Source organism: Anopheles arabiensis, chromosome 2 (assembly GCF_016920715.1).
Source record: "Anopheles arabiensis isolate DONGOLA chromosome 2, AaraD3, whole genome shotgun sequence".
Taxonomy (NCBI): domain Eukaryota; kingdom Metazoa; phylum Arthropoda; class Insecta; order Diptera; family Culicidae; genus Anopheles; species Anopheles arabiensis.
In genome coordinates, this window is record NC_053517.1 from 462,212 (window position 1) to 482,528 (window position 20,317).

The window sequence follows — 20,317 nt, forward strand, 5'->3', positions numbered from 1 at the left end:
TGCGCTCTCTGTCTGTTTGTGGTTCGCTCTTAGTGATCAAAGAAACCTACTGGTAGAGAAAGCATGAACTCGAAATGCCGGAGGTAACTATGATCTCACGGCGGATGCAAGAGAGAATCGTTAACGAAAAGTTTGGTGAGCTTTTGGTTTCGGTTCAAGCATAGGCTCTCCGCTCTTGTGGAATGATGATCGTACCTAGTGGGGATCATCTTACGAGAGTGGCTCTTTCGTTTGGGACAGCTCCAAACAGCCGGCAGTTGTGTTCCGTTTAATAGGGTGGCTCGTTCGCCTTCCATTGACATTTGATAATATACCGCGAAAGCGTCCACACACAGGTGAGCGATCGAGTGTGCGCGGTCGCTTTGTGTTCCGGTCGTCTTCAGTTCACGATCGGGAGTTTAAGCCAGTTCCGCGTTGGACGTTAATCTAAAATTTGTTTCACACTCAGAGTGCTATTGCGTGCGTGGTTGAATGAGACGCCGTTCACATACATTGTAGCCGTGTAGTGAAAAAGTACCCTCACGAGACCGGGCGAGAATCAGACAGTTGGTGGGAAGGTCCCACACGTGACCAGAATACGAACCGCCAAATTACGTGCCACAAGCGTTCTTGTTGCCAAACCAAACAACATTTGCACGGAAGCAGTACAGCAGGCAACTCCCAGCAAGAAGGTCAATCGTTATTCGAACAAGTGAGCATCGTGAAGGTGAAAGTGTTCCAATAGTGGTTTGCCAGCATTATCTCCCAACGGATACAAGACGAATACAATCGAAGTGCTAGTGAAGGTGTATTATTTTTCTGCGATTCTGCAAGTTCGATTTAGGATACACAAAGCCATCCTTCCAAACACCCTTTGATCGTTGAATTATACGGTATACGCTAGGTGGAGAAATATTCAATTTCCTCTCCAAGAAGCTACCAAAAACTGGATCTCGAGAAGCACCCATTCTCGTGCACAATAGCAATAGAACGTTTTCCGCACACCGTAAATAGTGCCTGAAGAAGATTCGACGAAACGAAAATGGTAAGTGATTGTTTGCTCATTCTGCTAATGGGTAATGCGGGACAACGACGTGCAAAAAGTGCCAAATAGTGATGGAAAAGACGTGTTTGGGTCGTTCTTTTGGTTGGGAAATTGAAAAGACCAGCGATAAGTGGTCGAACAAAAGGCTGCAACATGCAAAAGAAGACATTTCGTAACGTAAACTATCCTTTAAAGAATCCATTAATCGATCATTATGCGCGCCAGCGATCAGAATAACTTATCCTTGCTGTTCTAGATTCACATTCTGCGCTCCAATGGTTGTGTTGAATGTTCTTTTTTTTTGCAAAAGCATCTAAATATGACGTATCAATTCTTATTCTGGTTGAATTCAATTTTTAAATTCACTACAAATGATGTAATCGCTTACGCCAATTGAATAAATGTGCTTCCTCGGAACAGTAGCTACACTTAAACATCCGGAATCTTGTCAGTTTCGAAAATTGGATTCACATCAATGGATTTCCACAAAGACGAAGAGCCATCGAGTGAAAACAAACAACATGTTGATAGGCCTTGAATTCCAAATTCAACCAAAGTCTTGCGGAGGCTCGGCACTGAAAGACTCGGGAACACATCGGCCAAAGCTGGCTGGAAAGACGCGAATGGAACGCGCCCGGTTTATCAATAAATTAAAAGAGAAATTCGAACAAACAACGTCCCAATGCAAGGAAAGAATTTTACGATTCGTATCATAAAGACGTCGTTTGAAGGCTGACAGTAAGGAAGGAATAGCCAGTGGAAGAGTCGGGAGCAAAACAGGCCGCCTCTGGCTTGGGAAATTCAGGTGGGATGGATTTTACAGCTTTTGGGCCATCGAAAGTTTTCAGCTTTCGGTTTCGGTTGTGATGTTGCGAGCATGTTTTTCTCTCTTGAAACTCTCAAACATCCATTTCATCTTGCAAGATAAAACTAAGGTTGAATAGTATGAAGCAACAAGAGAATGGGTCGCTAACAGGGTGAGTGAGAGAGTTTGAGCGAGACAGGTCGTGAAGGTGCAGCAGATCCGTACTCGCCTTTGATTAATTGAACGTGTTTTTGGGTACGCTTCGCTACACTTGTATGCTGAAGCGGTGATTCGTTTCCGTAGATTAGATCGTGAGAAAAAAGTAAGACTTTATGACCCTGCCACAGTACGAAGCTACAGAAAATGCTGCATCCACGTTACGCAACGTAAATAAATACAAGATACAATAATACAATAATTAATTTCAAAGGTTATTCTACCATCACTTTCCTTTTCACGCCCGTAACAGCCGTGAGTAGACGCCAGAAGACTGGACAAATTGATCTTCTGAATAATAAGAGCCTCACCGACTGTTTTAATAGACAGTAGGGCAAAGATCAAGCCATTTTTCGGATAAGGAATGCAACCTACCATCCATCCTATTTGGCACCGTCATCATCATCGTCTTCATCATCACCACCATCATTCAGCTTTAGATGGTCTATATCAAAATTGGTATTTTTTGCACAATGATCGAGCAGTAATCTTTCTCTGCTTCATTAAACCGATACATCATCAGAATAGAAGGTTTGTTTTAGATCGGTCTGCTATTGAAACGCAAATTAATCCATTCCTTGGCTCAAGCAGAAACTCGTTTCTCAAAAGAACCATTAAATCATTATCGGTGTAAGAAAACGAAAAATGACGTTTAATAAACAGAGACAATGTGGAAAGCATTCCATCGCAGCCAAATTTCCTTGTCAGTACATCCCAAGAATCTACCACTACGTCCTAACTAGTGCAGTATCTTCAGTCCAATAATTTATGCTACAGTGAAACGGTTTCTCTTCGCCACGCGTAGGCAGAAAACCGGAATCGAATGTTTTGACATGTTCGCTATCACTTTCCGATACTTCCTCGGAACGAACCCTTGCTGAGTGGTCAAGTGAAACAGGGTCCGATAATCGAATGATTGATCGTGTATCGATGCTATGGTGAAATGTGTCCGAACAGAGACGAATTTCGTGACTTGACAATTTGTGCAACGAAACTGATCCACTATCTTGGACAAATCTTTCGGCTCAAAGTTGCCGCGGCTGCTACGGTCCATTAACGCCTTCGGAACACCATTTAGGCAATGCAGGAGGCTGCAGCATGCTCAACTCAAGCTCTTGCCTCTACTCGTCTGTGAGTTTGTTTCTAAACGAATAGTTTTCTCGGGCGATGTAGAAATTTCTCGTCTCGAGCTAATGGCATACTTTTTGTGTTCGCTTTCGGAATGAAAACATTCCGATTAAAGAATGAGTTCTGAATCATTTGTGCTGTTAATGGCAAAGCTTTCTACAAAGCCACAATTCGTAAAGATAGCACAAAGAAAAAGAGATTCCTTAAATCACATTGAACAACATTTGCTGATGATACTCTGTTGGAATTGTTGGAACAAGCCAAACTAGCGTCAAAGCTGAAAAAGAGCTTTATTGAAACTTGAATACGTTAGAAAATTGAGCCATTAACAATGTGTCTGGTGCTCATCTTCTTTTATTATTTTGTCATAACATGGTCAGTAGTTGTTTAGTGACAATCATCCCTGTAATTAAAAATGGAACGGAAATTTCATATGAAAAACCTATTCAAATACCTATTAAATATATTTTAATAGCTATGAGCGTTGCATGGAAGTCAGGAATCATCGCCCTTTTTCATGGTTTGATGGCCTATAAAGGTGCAATTAAGAGGAGCTAATGGTAAACGAAACTTAAATAATACACTTTGAATGAACTTAAAATCAACTTCCCTTTAAATACAAAAAAATATAGTCTATGTAAACATGTGAAATTGTACTATGCTTCCCTTAAAGCCATGCCTTGCAAATAGTAAAATGAGCAAAAACATCAGGTTGTTAATATGCACATGAGCCCCGTGGAATGATCTCTCAGTTTAATCAAATTATTGCCGCATGAATGACGTCGTATGCTCGACTGTGAGCATGAGATTCAAACAGATTTATATTCACGCAAGCGTGCCAGATGAAGTTCTTGCTGCACATATCTTTTTCACAGTTGAAAAAAAGGTTTCCTGTATGACAAAGATGCTGCTTTAACCCGACCGGTAGTACGTTCCAGAAGATTTCACAATTGGATCGGTTCATTTCCGCCTTTCAATGACGTTTCCACGCTCATCGTCAATATAAAGTGCCCGCGGGTGCCACGTGCAGTGTGTCGTATCACACGTTTGCCGTGCGTAAATCCGAGCGCGCGGTGCAGTGGAAACAAACGTGCCTTATACACGCACGTATCTTCCCAGCCGAAATTTGTGCTTTCTCCGGTAATTTCTTCCGTGACATCGGATGGAAAAATGAGCCGTTTGAGAAGCATATTTGGGTCGGGCGGTGTTCAAGGTGTTAATGAGCTAATTGATTACGGTAATCTTTAACTATCAAACATACGTCACAAACCTCAACACTCGGCTTTTTACAGAGAGTTAAGCCAAGAAAATTGTGATAAAAACATTATAAATACATTTTTTTATGAACACTTTAAATTTGTCTCCCTCTGAAATGTATACACTAAAGCTTTTTCTGTAAATGACGTGTACTAATGGACATACATTCCGCGAGAAGAAAGGGTTCCTCCTATGCTTAAAGGGTTCCGGATGCTACTTTCTATTTCACGGCAACATAATCGTTTCCTGTGCAACTAAATAGTTACACACGAAATATAGAAAATCATCAATATTATACCACAGTCCCATACGTTTTAAAGAAACTCCTCATTCAATTGCAAAATACGTCTTAAAACGGTATTTGTAGCTCGTGTGATGTGTTGTCTTCAGATATTCGATACACACAATACGTGTGCTGGCTATTAGAACCGATTTTGAGGGTTAAAGCATTTAGCGAAGAATTGGGTCACCAGCATCATGCTTTCAAGCTGATCGGGGATATTGTATGAAGTGGAGCGTAAATACAGTATTGTTTCATCTCCCTACGTTTTTGGTGACTGAGCTGACCTTTTTCTTCTCCCGGGAGACTTTCTTTGATCCATCGCAGCTCAGTCTCGAGCCCATTTTGTTTGATCATACCATTACCATATCAACAAATGTGAGATATCTTCCAATTTATGAGGCTAATTCATATGCATGCTTATAAGAGCAAGTGAACAGCTTTATGCGCATACATTGATCTTTTATCCATTTTCTTGAATTTCTCCCCTGAGATACGTTAAGTAGAGTGTGTGTGCATTTTTAGCAGCACACTCCGACGTGACTATCGACTAATTGGTTTATCTAGCATTTGAATACTTTCTTAAAAGGTGAAATTACCTTCGTGAATGAATTATCGCCCCTTCCTATCGCTTATTTGTTACAATTTTTAGCTCGTCTGGTTCGTCAGGTTTTTATAGGTCCGCTCTTTATTTCATGCCCGCTATCAACTGTATCCACCAATATTTGAGCTGCTTCTCGTCGTGATAACTTTTATATTCAAACCTATCTGCCTGGTTTCACGCGATTGTATACCAGTAAGTCACAGACTTGCTTTAAAGTGACCTTCTTTGAAATGTGCCAGCATTCAAAGGCGGGGGCAATTGCAGGAATTGAATTTCAAATGTTATGCGATCCATCCATCCAACTCATTCCGTTTTTCTTTTCAGTGCCCATCCAAAACATTGGAGAGTGCAATTTGAGGTCGAGAAAGGATAAAGTTTTTCGCTTCATGAAAACAGCCTAAAAGCTTGTAAAAAGCTGTCGGTTGTCGACGTAATACAGTTTATCCGTTTCGACACGTGTACAAGCTTCGCAACAATTTGCATAGCATCCATATCCATCCGAAAGCCACAGAATGGTTGATTATAATCGTTCTTGAGCTGTTGAGTTTGTGCTAACGTGGCTTCAAGGTACCGGTGAAACGGTTTCGGTTTTCTTTATTTCAGCACCAACACAGTATAGTATTGTTACAGGAGCACGCTGTTGCTGTGAAGCCGAACATTCGGCACAATTGATTTACCATTTTAAAAAATGTTTTCAAACAGCAATGATGATTTTTAATCCAAGGATTGAGAAATAGTTTATACCAAATTTTCGACAAACGCCGTTTAGGACAAACGCCTTCTTCTAAAAGATCAAATAAAAAGCTCTCAACTCAGCGTGATAAAAAGTTTACCACCTGTTAGCGTACCTTATGGTTAATGGAAAAATTCAAAACCATTTCTTCACAGCAACGCTTGCTTCAAAGTAGCGGAAGAGCTCATTTATGAATCAAATTCTTCAGAACGTCTCATCGCAAAGAGTAAAAATAGTATCCTGTACAAGATTCTCCCGAAGAAAAGCAATCTGTACATCTAATGGAGCCCTTTTGATTGCGCCCAGCCATTTGATCACGTTTCAGTGTGGAGTGAGCAAATAGGGTAAACTGTTCCCAGAAGGGTCGCGATTTCATTGATATCAACTTTAAGGATTTAAAATGAAACTCTTTGCACGAACATGTCATTCTATACAGGCCCATACGTAGCGACAGGTGCTGACATGAGAATGGCTACGTGTTTCTGAAGTGATATCGTTCACTTCGTCAGCACAAAGTTAAGAATGGAATAGCCGTAATTGAATGCAAGTGTCGCCTACGTACGTTCAAAAACTCTTGCTCCAATAATATGAAAAACTGTTACGGAGTGTTTTCTATTGAGCTGGTGATAGGAAAACATTAAACACAATTTCATGTATACTTCTCTTGCTAAAATTAAATCCACGAGCTAAGCAAAACCGCCGTTTCAAACATACACAATTTGGATAATTTTATACATTTCCAACTTTCATTTTATGACATCGTTTAACTGGATACCGTATCGAAAGAGGTTAACCATTTCCCCTCCCGGCGCTAGCATCATTTGCATTCTTCCCTCGTTTCAACGAAAACAAACCTTGCTTGCTGGCTCGTTGTGATGCACTTCCCGCATGTTTGCTGTTTGCATCGGTGCAACAGACATCGTTCGCACCGAAACATCCAGCTGAAAGGGGGAGAAGTAAAAGAGTGAAATTATTTATTACAAAAGCGCTTGCTCCACGTGCTCACGCCACCATATTCCCGGGCTTCACACTACAACGAGACGGTACGGCACAGGCCAACACTTCGAAGCCGCCCCGATACGCTCGGAGTGCTCCGGACTAAGTACGATCGTTGTGACAAACAATCGAAAGCACTTGCTAGCTCGTGGGTGTGCTCGTTTGCTGCACCCGGATGCATGCATAAAGTGTAGTTCATAAGAGGACCAGCTGATGCGAGAACATTGTTACATCATGAAAGATTATGATTTACGCACGACCGTTGATTGATGGCACCATGGACCAGCTGGAAGTGGGTACGACTGTTTGAGCGGTTTTCCCATTTACACCTTGAAACCTGTGGGACGGTAAGTGACTGTCTCAAGGACAACGACGCAGTCGGTCAGCAAAAAGAGGAACCCGGTACCCTAGGCGATAAAATCTTAAACCGGGAAATTTATGCTTCCTCATCGGATGCGATCGATTGTTTTTTTTTTTTTGCTGAAAAGATCGATTGAAAAGGAAATGGAAAATCAGCGAACTTCGCTTAGAGCATCACAGCTTGCACCACGGTCGAGAGCGTATTGTTGATAAAACAGATGACTTTGAGATAAAAAAAACGAGTCTCTGTACCGGTTGGATGTGTTCTTGATTAATGTTTGCTTTTTTCTCTGACGTTACAAGTGAGTTTGCAGCACAATTGACCTCCAACCCAAATAAAGGTGTGTTGTTCGTTTCTTTGTACGGTTATACTGGCAGAAGTGTCTTATCTCTTGCTAAATAATTATTGAGATACAAAGGCAAACCAATCGTTCCTTTTACCTGTGCCGAACGGAGCGGATCTGCTCATCGGAAGTGAACGATGGAAGCGTTGGCTGGAGTTGATTGATTGAGTGCATGTCGGGCGAAGGTGCAAGTGCCACAAACGGTTGGACGATACTCGTTGATGGAGTTGTTGTGTAGACTTTGGTACAGCTTGTTCCATCTGTTCCATCACCTTTTGTGTACGATAAACGGCTATCAAATTACTTGGTTTGCTTCGGAAGGAAAGCAACCGGTCGCTTGGCCCGGAGTTCAATAAACACAACGGAATACAAACGAGCATTCTAGCACAAATTGAGCAACGATGCTCACCCATAGCAAGTGCTATACCAAGTTAAATAAGTACCGAGTTCGAGGTGCTGCAGGATCAAGACTGCAATTAAGAACAAAATCTCTGTTTCTCCTTGATTGCACCTCATATGTGATATTGCATTATCAACGTACCAATTAATTTACCGGCACAGATAGACGGTAGGACGATGCAACATCCATCACTTTGTACATGAAGCCGATAATCCTTTGCACCATGGCACAGATGTGTTGTAGTTGAAAATGTTTTCTCATTGTGTCAGAGAATTCGGAAATCGTACACAAATGTGATTGCATTCAACTGTTTTGTAGAGCATCTATTTACGTGAAAACTGAATAATCATGTGCATTTTCTTAATGGGACTTTTAATTACATGGTTTTGTTGATGAATTTTCTTTAACGAATTGTTTGCCTCATAAGCATTGATGTATGAAATTAATTCAAATTTTAGCTTCACCTAATTTTCACCTCATCTTACCAATCGTATCACAATCGAGCCGACGATTTGCTTTGAACGTGGTTCAGCCTTATGCAACGCATCGTTACCGTGTGGCGTGTGAACGTGAACCACCATTTGTGCATCAGCCAAGCCTCCCTCCCTTCCGTTGGATAAACTTTGCTCGGAAGTGTACAAAACCGACGATGCCTGGTAGCCCACATTCACGAAACAATAACAAATCTGCCACGGCAAATGTAGCTAACGAAGACGTGGAAGAAAACAGCTCAGCAACTACCAATGGGGGACTGGAGCAATTTGCGTGTTTCTTTTCGCCCAACCTGACAGTCGGAAGCAGCGTCGGAGAGCTTCTGTGAACCGGGAAGAAAGTGTCTGAAGAGCGTGAGCGACAGTGAACCGCCGAGTGCGTTCAGTGCGTCAGCATCGTAAAGCACCTTAGATGAGATCAGCGCAGTCGAGGTAAGATAGCTGTTCCGACATGAGTAAACGAAGCGGTTTGGGGCGGATGCCAATAGTAAAAGTTGGCCCGCGAAGATGGTGAAGGCGAAAGTGGAACATCGCGCGTGTGGAGTCATCTCCGACATAAGAGCATAAAACGCACATTGCGAGCGTGAAAGCAGTGCTTGTGGGACAAATGCTGCCTCTAGCGCCTCCCAAACCGCACGCGACGTAATCTGCATCCGTACGTCGGCATGACGATGATTGCGTCACGACAATGACCCGCGCAATTTGGCTTGCGTTTCTTTCGGAAGTTAGCTATCCAATCTTGCGCAATGTTGCAACCGCGATGGCTGTGTTTTCCCACTGCAGCTAACTGTGTACCCAAACATGGCAATAAGATGCATGATCAGAAATTATCAAATATTGGTGTCATTACAAAATCTGTATTAGAAATCTGTAGCTACAAGCTTACAACGAGAATTTAATGCACCTTGTTGTGTTATGCTAGACATAGATTTATGACACAAAACAACCCCATTTTCACCAAGGATGTCTATTACTTCAAATGAGTCTTAAGGTCTCCTGTCTTGTCGCCTCAGTACAATTAATAACGCTCTGCATAAATCAAACCTCAAACCTGGCACATGAGCGGGTACAAAGCAACAGAGAGGTAAAAATGTTCCCATTGCCAAAAACCACATTGCCCTGAGTTTCGGAATGCGACGTATAAGGGTTTTGCGGTCGAGCCCACAATCGTCGTAATGTCATCATCATCATCATCATCATCGCTCTCTTGTCACCTTCCATCGGTGGAGTGCGCGCCGAAACCCATCTAGTTAGCAGAGCAGTTGATGTCATCTGGAGCATGGTTTTCTGAGCACCCTCAAATGGCAGCGCTGAATCCACTACTTAACGGCTGCTTTAATTAGACTAATGTGTGTCGACGATGAGCCGAGATGATCTTGAGATGCTTCTCCGTGAATCACGTGTCGACCTTGAAAGGTGAGCGCACGATGAGTTTCCCTCCTTAGCGCCAAGAACAGGTGTACATACATGAGTGTGAGTATGTGAAGAATGTGCCCCAAAAAATGATTCATTGCTTCATTACGCCGAGAGGTGATTGCGTGCCACTCGAAAGACGCACTGACGGCCATTCCGAAGCACACACATTACATTGCCCGTGAAAGTGGATTATCTCATCCGGTAAATCGGTACGGGTTAGGAATGTGTGAACTGCTCAACCGATTCCATTTCTTTTTGCCTGCCCATCAAAAGCATTTCCCGACAAGGGACTCTGCGTGTGTGTGTGTGAATGGGAGGGCTGGAACGCTGGGTTTACCTTGCCTTTAGAGCTTCTAACCGCTAACAGTACCGCAGCAACTTTCTAAGCCCTTGTGTGGTTTCAGTACACGATGCAGGAAAGCTTATTTTATGATATTGAGCTGTGCTGGGTAGTCCCGCACCAGCTGGAAACGTAACACGAATTTTGGGGAGCCTTTGAAGCGATTCAGAAGTGCTCCCGCGAGGAAAATATTACAATCTCCGCATCAACCACAACATAATAAAGCAAAAGCGGTGTTAAAGGGCGAAATGTGTGGGAATATAAGCGGAAAAGGGCACCTGGCGAGAAAGAAAGACAGCAAGGGATACAGAAGAAAAGAGAGAGAAAAATTAAGTGATATAAAGAAAGGAAGAGAGCAAGAGAGAGAGAGAGAGAGAAAGAGAAAGAGAGAGAGAGAGACATGGAAACGATACCACACACACCCAAGCGTGGCGTTAATGAATGTGAACTGGCAGGGAAAAGGTTAACTGGCGGTAATGTCACGTGGAATTTGATCGAATTTTCTTTTCTTCGGCATTTTCTACATCTTCCCGCATGATGGAGTTTATTGGATCCGTTTTTTTGCTCTTTGTATTGTAATTACTCCTAGAGAGTCAATTTAATGTACTCGTGCCCAGCAGTTTCTTTACACCCAACACTGTACGTGCCTTTGCCATGGCGTAATCGATACTGCCGGGAGGGACACGATGATGAAAAATGTCATAAAGTGACACGATAACGGCAAGCGGTAAATGAGATATGATTCCTAGGAAAGACGTTGGTGTGAATGACTTTTTAGTGGTACGAGGCTTCAATGGCTTATTGATTGATTAATTTGAAGCACCCCAGAATACATGTCCCTCCACAAAGGATCACAATTTGTTGGCGGCGAGTTCGTTTCGAATCGATTATGTTATTTGATGAACGGCATTGATATGCCACAGTTTTATGTACCTCAAAAGCCATTAGTGCGGTTAGACGCTTCACAGAATGTTTTGCTAAAGGAGAGGATACACGGCGGCATTTGCAAATGGAACGAATCATCTGCTATTCAATCCGGCTCATGTAGACTCGGATTTCAACGCGTAGCAGTTCGGCATTGCAACCTACGGCAGTCAACTGCTTTGGCCGCGACTCATCAAATCGTTTTTAAAACGATCTATGGTGCCGTCCTTGAAAGTAACCGGGGCAAAACCGGATGAAACTTGAGTCCTGCGTTCGTGCCTATGGGTTGGTGGGGCAGCCAACGAGCGTCCCGAGATGCTTTTCCATCTGATGTTACAACGATCCACAACACCGCTACCAGATGCGCGGCGCGGCGTTACCACAATATTGCCATCGAAGCGTATCCCCACAACCACCGTATGCTCTCTGGGTCAAGGCTAGGACCATACGGGGCGAACGAGCTGTTCCGCCATTTCCGGTGAACGGGTTCGCCGCTAGGCTCTACTAACCCGTAGACATTTGTCGCCGGAACGAGACAGGCAACCGCCAGCAATGGCTCTAATTATGGAAAAACCCGTACGCTGTGTGTCGGAGTGGTACAGCGTGGTACGTCGTCTCCGAACACCAAGGGGAAGAAAGTCACGGAAGCGTGGAAAATGTTTTCCACCCAGTTGTTGCTGCTCGGTAACGATGGCGCCAGGTCAGGTCAGGCAGCTAAGGCAAGCTCATTAAAAATTCATGAACACCATAATTCGGTTGCAGAAGCTCCCTCGGTTCAAAGCTCGAAAGGGTCCAGCTCCTTTGACCCACCGGTGCCTGCCACGATTTGCGTACGCACGACGCAGGATAGGGTGCAAGCTGAGCCCGACTGCGACTTTGAACCATTTTTCGTTGATTGGAATTTCAAGTTTAATTAGCTGCGCCACCCTGCGCGGCATGTACTACGAGCAATTACTCTTCGACTATGGCTAATTAATGCCGCGTTCGGTTCATTCACAAAAAGTACCCGCTTCCACACTACTATGCTGATTGTTGGTCCTCGTTTAGCACCGCAACATCGACCCACACACCGGTAGACAACGTCAAACGGATGGACACTTGCGCTGGTTGGCACAACAGCTCAATCGAGCGGGCGAGCGGGAACCTGTACCGGTCATTCGATAGCTCGGCAAAGTCGCATCCACAACTTGTTTAAGATTGCACTTCAAAGGACACTCCGTGGGAGCTGTAAGAAAAAGATGAATCCCCAGAGTGGCTTTCGTCAGCACCCGGGACAGCTTCCTGGAACGAAGTGAAGCATTCTGCTTCGTCCTGTTCGGCCCAAAGGGCCAGCTGTGGGAAACTCGAAGCCTGCTAGATTGTGCTGATTGACAGTTCAATTTAGTGTCATTCTCCCCAGGTATTTACCAACTGGTTTGAGAGTCGCAGGAGGCCATGGAGAACGCTTTAAGCACTTTTCCAACTTCCTAAGCGCCTCAGCGCACCGGCAGAAGTCGGGCGATGACGAGCGAAAGAAATCGGCCCCAATGGATTTGCTTCGGTTAGTTTGCCCGTTGACACGTGTTCATGCAAGCAAGCAGGTTAGGCTGAACATGACACACGTGCTAAGGCTGCTGAGCTCGGTACTGCAAAGGCGTTGTCAGTCTTACGGCTCGCTGGCTGCAATCGTGGCAAATATCTGTTGATGAGTATTGACAAGCAGCTCGAGAATTGGTGATTGCATTTTTCTCCAACTAGTTTTGCTGCTGATATCTGCCATCGATAATAACGCTGGTCTGTTGACCTGCCAGGTGTGATTCAACTCCCAGAAAAGAGCAGTACTGTTGTCATTTCGCTGCCCATGTTTTTACACCACATAAACGAGGTCAAATGATGTGTATGTTTAATAAAAAGTCACCCTATATAATAAAGTTTTCGTTTCTTGCAAGATATTTTGTAACTCACGCCAATAAACCTAACGGTTTCCCGATACTTACCTTCAAGAAGGGCGAAAAGCTTGTGTTTATGTCTGAAAATTCCCTTGCAAGATCAGTTGATTGCGACATTCCGAGCATTTTTGGGTTACATTTCAATCATCTCGACAGCAACTCCCGCCTCCGTCCCGGACCTAGGCTTGAAGAATTGTAAGATTACAATTTAACAGGAATGTTTCCACCCTTGCCACAATTCCGTTTCACGCAACAATTGTTTCGCGAAGGATGAAATAACACCAAAATACGAAATCCCTCAGGGGCCACACCAGTGCGCTGGTGATTGTTGCTTCCTCTCGCAGTGAAACTTATCCAGGGAATTGTATTGAGGCAGAGTCAACATGTTTGCTTTCTTCGACCTGCCGTTCGATTTTCGTCCTATGGTCAACTTTGTTTTTTGTCTCGACATTGGAATTTGCTTCCGGTTGGGCTTTGATTCCGCCCGAAGGCAACCTTTCACCACCACTCTCGATGCCTTTGTAGCAGCCAACAAATATACAAAACAAACTCACTACACCCTGGTCGTTTCGCTTATTGTAATCGTTTCTTTTTATACCTCCAAAAACCGCGTGACACATGTGAAATTGGAACCAATAAAATCCGGCAGAAACAATTTTGTTTACTTGTTTTCTCTTCTCGCATAAAATCAATATTTAAATTCCCCCATGCTAATGCACAGGCGCTCACAGTGGCGCTGGCCACGGACAAGATATCGATTTACCGCTCTGCGAGAAACACCCCAAAAGTCCCCCAAAACGTGGAGAAGAAAGAAAGCTCGACCATGGGACAAGTTCGGACCTCTATTAGGCAGCCGAAAGTCGTCGTGCTTCGACCTGTACAACGAGCTGCCACGGTTTTGGCTTTGGTTTCGGCAGAGCGACACGCGTCATTCGATCGTACCCGGTACCGGGTACTGCCCGAAAACAGTAATTTCATTAAAACACCGCCAAGTTCCGGCTGCTGACTATCAGCTCGCGTCGCCGCTGCGTCCCGCGTTTCGGGGAACGAACTTTCTCGCCTCTTAGTTGTCTCCCTCTCCAGCACGGTGCTGAATTGGCGCATCAGCAGCGCAAACAAACAACACATAGCGCCACATAGTTTCGCATTGCGCCCGACCAAGCAGCTCGCCTAGCAACCAACGCACTCTTGGACGGGGCCAAACAGTTGATCGACCAGTGTGTAAACATGGGCAACATGGGCACTATTGACAGCACCTTGGCCCCCCCTTTCGGCTTGAAATCGTGGTGACCACAAACCGCCAACGCTAGCACTAATGCTGACGCTGAAGAATGTTTTGCCGGTAACCGCAAACAAGAAAATGTCCCACTTCAGCTGGGACGCTCTGGCAACTGTTAAGGATTCCCGTTCGCTGCCACTACTGCCTTTGGCAACCTTCAATCTGAAGGGCTCCACAGTTGGATGGGTCCTGCGTGTGTTGTATCGCCATCGTCACATCCTTGTCGGCGCCTTCGTCAAAGTCCTCGTCGAGAGATACTTCCCACCCATGGTCACACTCTCACTTTCACCTTCCTCCGTCCAGTTGTGCAGCGAGCAGGGCACAGCGCAATGCAAGCCACGGTTCAAGTGTTTGGCAAGCCTGTGGTAATTTCTAGTCCACGCTTGTTCTGTTTGCTTCCAGCTTTCATCACGCGCAGAAAGGTCGGAAGGTAAACGGGAATTGACAGTGGACGCTGAACAAATTGCGACATTTCTCCTCAAACATACTTCTCCGAGATGATGTGCCGTGAGTGTTGTTGTTGTTGTTGTCGTCGTCGGCGTTCGGAGGAAGAGTTTGAACAAATCGAATAAAATCCCTGAGGAACTTTTCGCCGTTACACGTCAACGGAAAAAGTATTTGTCCTCGTTATTTACAACACACATATTCCACATTGGGGGGTAAAATAATCTATTCGATCTATTTGCTCCAACAATGTTATCGCAAAACTGATTACAAAGTGTTGGTTTTTTGTTTTTTTTTTTTAATTTGTAGACGTATTGTTTCACTTTGTCACTAACTTGTTGTCCATTCAACTACAAAAATTTGATAAAATAAATTCCAATCCAACGTGAAAGTTTAAATGATGCGTATTCGAGGACTCTCCTCTTCTTTCACCAAGCGGCTGTTTCCTTTACTGTGAGTGCCGCGTTGTGCTTTCTTTCTTTTGTCCCATTCCGCATCCCGTCGTCTTATCGAAAGTGAAAGTTTATCCAAATATCAAGCTCCCGGACATGGTGTCAGCGAGATATGCAAGCCAACGTGCGGCTTCGATGACAGCAAGACATCGGAAAACAACCATCAACTTCGGGAGAAAAAATCACTCATACTACACACATCGCTTTCACATCCGCTTGTAATTTGCTTTCAGCGGCAAAAGATTCGGCCGATTTTGTCATTAGTTGTCTAATTTTATTCCCTGCATGGTGGTGCGGTCATGCGGTTTTTGTGGTTCTTGATTGCGCCTGGCCCCACTCGCGACACACCCTTTTGGTTCGTTGCACTGTAATGTGTATCTCCGGCATGGTTTCACTCCTCCTTGGGAGCATGGTTTTATGTTTCATGTGAACCTAACCATGAAATCGCGATCGCTTTTCAATACCCGCCATGCGTGCCCAGATGACTATTATGCAAATCCTCGTACCTTTCTGTGGTACCTTCGAGGGGCACAACCCGAAGTGGTAAAACCCCAGCCCAATGACGCTGCGGAACTCGTGGAGTCGTAAACTTTTTGTTCGTTTCTCTAGCTTCGAATGAGATGGTGACAATTCCGCACCACCATAACGTTTGTAGTTGCTGCTGCCCTCAGCAAAGCACAAAACTGCATCGCACAAAAGAAGCACCTTCTGCCGGTAACATTCAAAAGACGTCATCATCAGCAACCGCAACAATGTCATCTTCACCAGTCCAACAAAACTACTAGTAGTTGCAGTAGGACAAGCACCAGCAGCAGCAGCAGCAACAGCGGCACCATCACCTCCCGACCCCGAACGCTTCGGGCAATTAGGTTCCGGTTCCGTAACGGGAAGTCGGGGAATTTCTAATTAAAAACAGCAAACCACCGTAAACCCTTTCTTTCGAGAAACCCTTCTGTTTCTGTTGAAACCCTCGTCCACATGAGCCGCGTAGAAACAGTCTGTACGGATGATGCTACGTAGCGGTTACGTCGCTTTGCGTGCCAAAAAAAAATAAAAAAAATACCTACACACACACACGGGGAGCGAAAATCGAAAGTTGCGCTTCCTACGAGAGAGGGTGAGAGAGGGTTGTCGTTTCTTCCTCATGTCTGATGATGGCCACGGCTTTGCCCTGGGGCCTCGGCGGTGACGATCACTTTCACTCACGGAGTGGCCCGGGAAGAATGGGAGAACAGCACCCCAATACCTGCCATATTTCGGTACAGTGAGATCATAATCTTTATAATGATCGTTTTTCAGTTATGAAGTTTCTTCTCCATGTGATTTCGCTACGAGACTCGTGCATTTTTTCACAGACCTCCTCTCCTTCGAGTGGGAAGAAAGGAAAGGGAAACGATCGTCTTGACAGCGAGGAGTGCCCATTATCTGCACCACTGCGATGTTTCGTTCCGATGTCTTTTGAACATGACCCTCACCCCTTACACTTTCTATCTCTCTCTCGCTCTCTCTCTCTCGGGTTTACCTGAACCGACGATCATCAATAAACGCCCGATCGGGTCAAGTAATCGCAGGTGATCGTGATCGGGAAGATGGATGATGCCCTTGGGTGTGGTTGGTGATTTAAAGGCCTGCGTAGCCGAATCTCCATGCCGACCACTCATCACGGATGTGGGAACGAAATCACGTCTCACCGGTTTCATTCAAAATAAGTTCGTTTCTCTTTCTTTCTTCTTCTTTTTAGGCATTCAACATGATCGCAACGATAGTTTGCGGCGCTTTGCTGCTCTCTACAGCGACTGCCGTGGTCAATAATAATGGAAATCAATCGACACAGGAAGCTCAGCGGCGGGAAGCTCCCCTTGCAGATTCTTATGGCCTTCCGCTAGCGTCTGGACCCGAACTACCTGCACCTGTGTACGGTGCTCCAGCAGTTGCTCATTATCCACCACCTCCGCCAGATATACCTCCACCCGCTCCCGCTCCTCCACCAGTGCAAGTTCCTCACAAGGAATATGGAGTTCCGGTGCAAAGTTACGGCCCTCCAAATGTCAACATTGAGTATGGACCGCCGCCAGCACCTGTTCCGAAGCCCGTTTACCATCCACATCCCAAGCCTCAGTACCATGGACCTCCACCATCGCATCACAAGAAGTCTTCATCGTTCCTTGAACAGCTGTTCTCGACGTTTGGCTTCGGCGGAGGCGATGATGACCATCATTCCCATCACGGCCATCATCATCACGCTCCCAAGCCTGTGTATGGTCCTCCCTCCCAACCGGCTCCAGTCTATGGGCCACCCTCAGGACCTGTAGCCCCACCAAAGCCTGTCTACGGACCACCCGCACCTGCTCCGCAGCCGAACTATGGTCCGCCAGTCCATCACGCACCTCCGAAACCTCTGTACGGTCCCCCAAAACCTACGTATGGTGCGCCATTCCAGTCTGGCTTTTCCGTGCAGTCAGCTTCCTTCGGCCACCAGTCCGCTTCCTTCGGACACCAGTCCACTTCCTTTGGACACCATCCCGCCTCTCCAGTCCATGCTCCACCGACTCCTCCGGAGATCAAGTGTGACGGATGGAAACCTATTGCCGGTCCCGTCGTTCAGCCTGAAGTGCATGCGCCTGAATCATCCTACGGTCCTCCACCGAGTGGCGACTTTTTGGGCACGCAACATCAGCTTGAGTCTAGTGGTGCCAGCGTGGCAACCAGTGATATTGGGCTACAGTTGCCCAAGCTAGAGCATGGGCCCGTCTTCAACGCCCACTCAGAGCAACATGCCGGTGTGGAATTGTCCAAGGGTAACAGCTATGAGGTAAGAAGCCACTGTGCAGAACTAATTTCAGCACAATAACGTTGTTTTGTCACTCACCCCACAGGTTCACTCGAACTTCATCAGCGACTCTTATGGAGCTCCTCCGGTGGATTCATTCCTTCCCGGCAAGTACAAGCCTTCGTTTGCTAAGCCATTGGCTCCACCGCCGCAGAAGCTCCATTTTCCACCGGCTCCCCACTACGGTGCACCGCTGCGTCATCCCGGTCTTGGCATTTCACACGGCAGCGTGAGTGGAAACTTGAAACCATGGCCCGTTTCTGGCTCACCACCTCGCCATCCTATTGCATACCGCCCACCGGTACCGCAGGGTCTCATCGAATCCATTGGACATGCCGTTGAGCATCAGGAAAACTTTGGAACTAAGCCAGCCTATTCCGGCGACGTGTACCTGCCGCCGCCAACGCGTGATGTGGCTCATTCGGGTCCGTCGAGCTTGGAATTGAACGCACTGCCATCGGAACAGCCCGCTAGACCGTTCCTCACTCAGCATCAGCTGCCCGAAGCGCAATCCTACGTCCAGGAGCCACGCTACCAAGCGCATGACGTTGTTTCAGTCTCCAGCGACTGTGGACATGGCCCCACCTCTGTGGACGTCCAACAATCGATCCAAACGAACCAACTATCCATCGTCGGACCATCGGCTACGGCCAGTTACTCAGCAGATTACAGCAACAGTCACAGCGCTCAGGAGCACTACGCTGGCGAGAGTTCGAGCAGACACGTCCAAGCATCCAGCTTGCCCGGACTCGATGGAGGTCTAGGAGGGTTGGAGCTGATTTCAGCCCAGAAATCCCAGAGCCTTACCATCCCGGTGCAGGGCCAGCATGGCTCCTACCATCTGCAGTTCCAATCGGCCGATCCGCAAGGTGCTGGTTCTGCTCCACATGAACAGATCCTCTCCGAAGGGCTTTTGCAGTCAATTTTGAGTGCTATCGAACAGCCTCAGCAGCATCGTGCCACGGAAGAGCAAGATTCCTACGACCCCAACATTGATCACAGCGAAGTGTCCGTGTTTCTGAAAAGTCCCGAAGGTCAGAAAACGCTTCAAGATCACCCGAACGGGCACGTAGGTCACAAGCGATGAGCTACCACGACATGATGGAATCAAGTCCCTCTCCCAACCACCTCCATTGTTTAACTTATTTCATTCCCTAAACCATCCTTCTAAGCAATCGTCTTCCAATATCGATGCTTCCTTGCGGCACACCCTTCGTGCGGCTAATTATCAATCATACCCTTCATCGAGCATTCCCATCGTCACGAGGGCAGCATCGAGGAACGTGCCGCGCAGAGACCGCAATCTTTCATTAAGATGTCATCTTGGATGGCGTAAGCTCAGTTGCCCCGGTATCAAACAACCGCTATAGCCACGCGTTTCATCTATCATGTGGAAAGCTAGTCGGTTCATCAAACCAATGTACGAGAGGTGTGTTACACCTGGGCGGCCTTTGTGACAAGATGCTGCAAAGCGCGGGAAAATGCACCGAAATGCAGCGTGAGATGACGCTGTAGAATGAGTGTGCAAACAAGGAAGCATAGGGTAGCAGAAGGAGATGTGTGTTGTAATTAAGTATTTAATTATTTCATCTACCGTTGAACAGCGCTGTTCCGCGGTCGTTACTGTAAGGGTCGCATGGGTGTAGTGGTGGTGAGTGTATGAACGTACGAATGTATGTATACGTGTGTGAGTGTGTATTCGTATATGATAATTGTAATGTGCGTATGCTAAGTAGGTGCAAGCAACATGTAAACTACTTGGAAAAAATAAAATCATAAATATCACGGGAGGCACGCCGTACATGCATATTAATGGTGTCGTAAAACATACAAAAGCTGGGCCACGGCCCCACGATGACATGGCCGTTTTGGTGAGCAAGCGGTCCCATGGGATGAAACATATTATTACAGCTTCCCGTGTAGCAAATATCATTTGCTGCAGACAATGTATATCACACCCGACTACTACAACCAGATACGCCGGCAGCAGGGAGACAGGTTCGCCTTCGGTAATCGTAGATTTGCTCATAAAGCAGAGATTTCTTTAAAATCTGTCACAAAAAGTT

General features: G+C 45.8%; 1 protein-coding gene across 1 annotated transcript; it reads left to right on the forward strand.

Annotated features, from left to right (window-relative positions):
- The first annotated feature begins 291 nt into the window (after window positions 1-291).
- On the forward strand, window positions 292-20,064 carry LOC120898505 (extensin-like). The gene is made up of 3 exons (XM_040304450.1): window positions 292-1,024; window positions 17,163-18,233; window positions 18,298-20,064. Exons 1-3 carry the CDS (start codon window positions 1,022-1,024, stop codon window positions 19,336-19,338), a joined length of 2,115 nt encoding a protein of 704 aa, XP_040160384.1. The 5' UTR covers window positions 292-1,021; the 3' UTR covers window positions 19,339-20,064.
- Window positions 20,065-20,317: the final 253 nt, after the last annotated feature.

What these genes read in the sequence shown, in the direction of transcription:
- LOC120898505 (XM_040304450.1), top strand. An exon ending in CCAAGGGTAACAGCTATGAG is followed by an intron (nt 18,234 to 18,297) that starts GTAAGAAGCCAC and finishes CTCACCCCACAG; the next exon opens with GTTCACTCGAACTTCATCAG.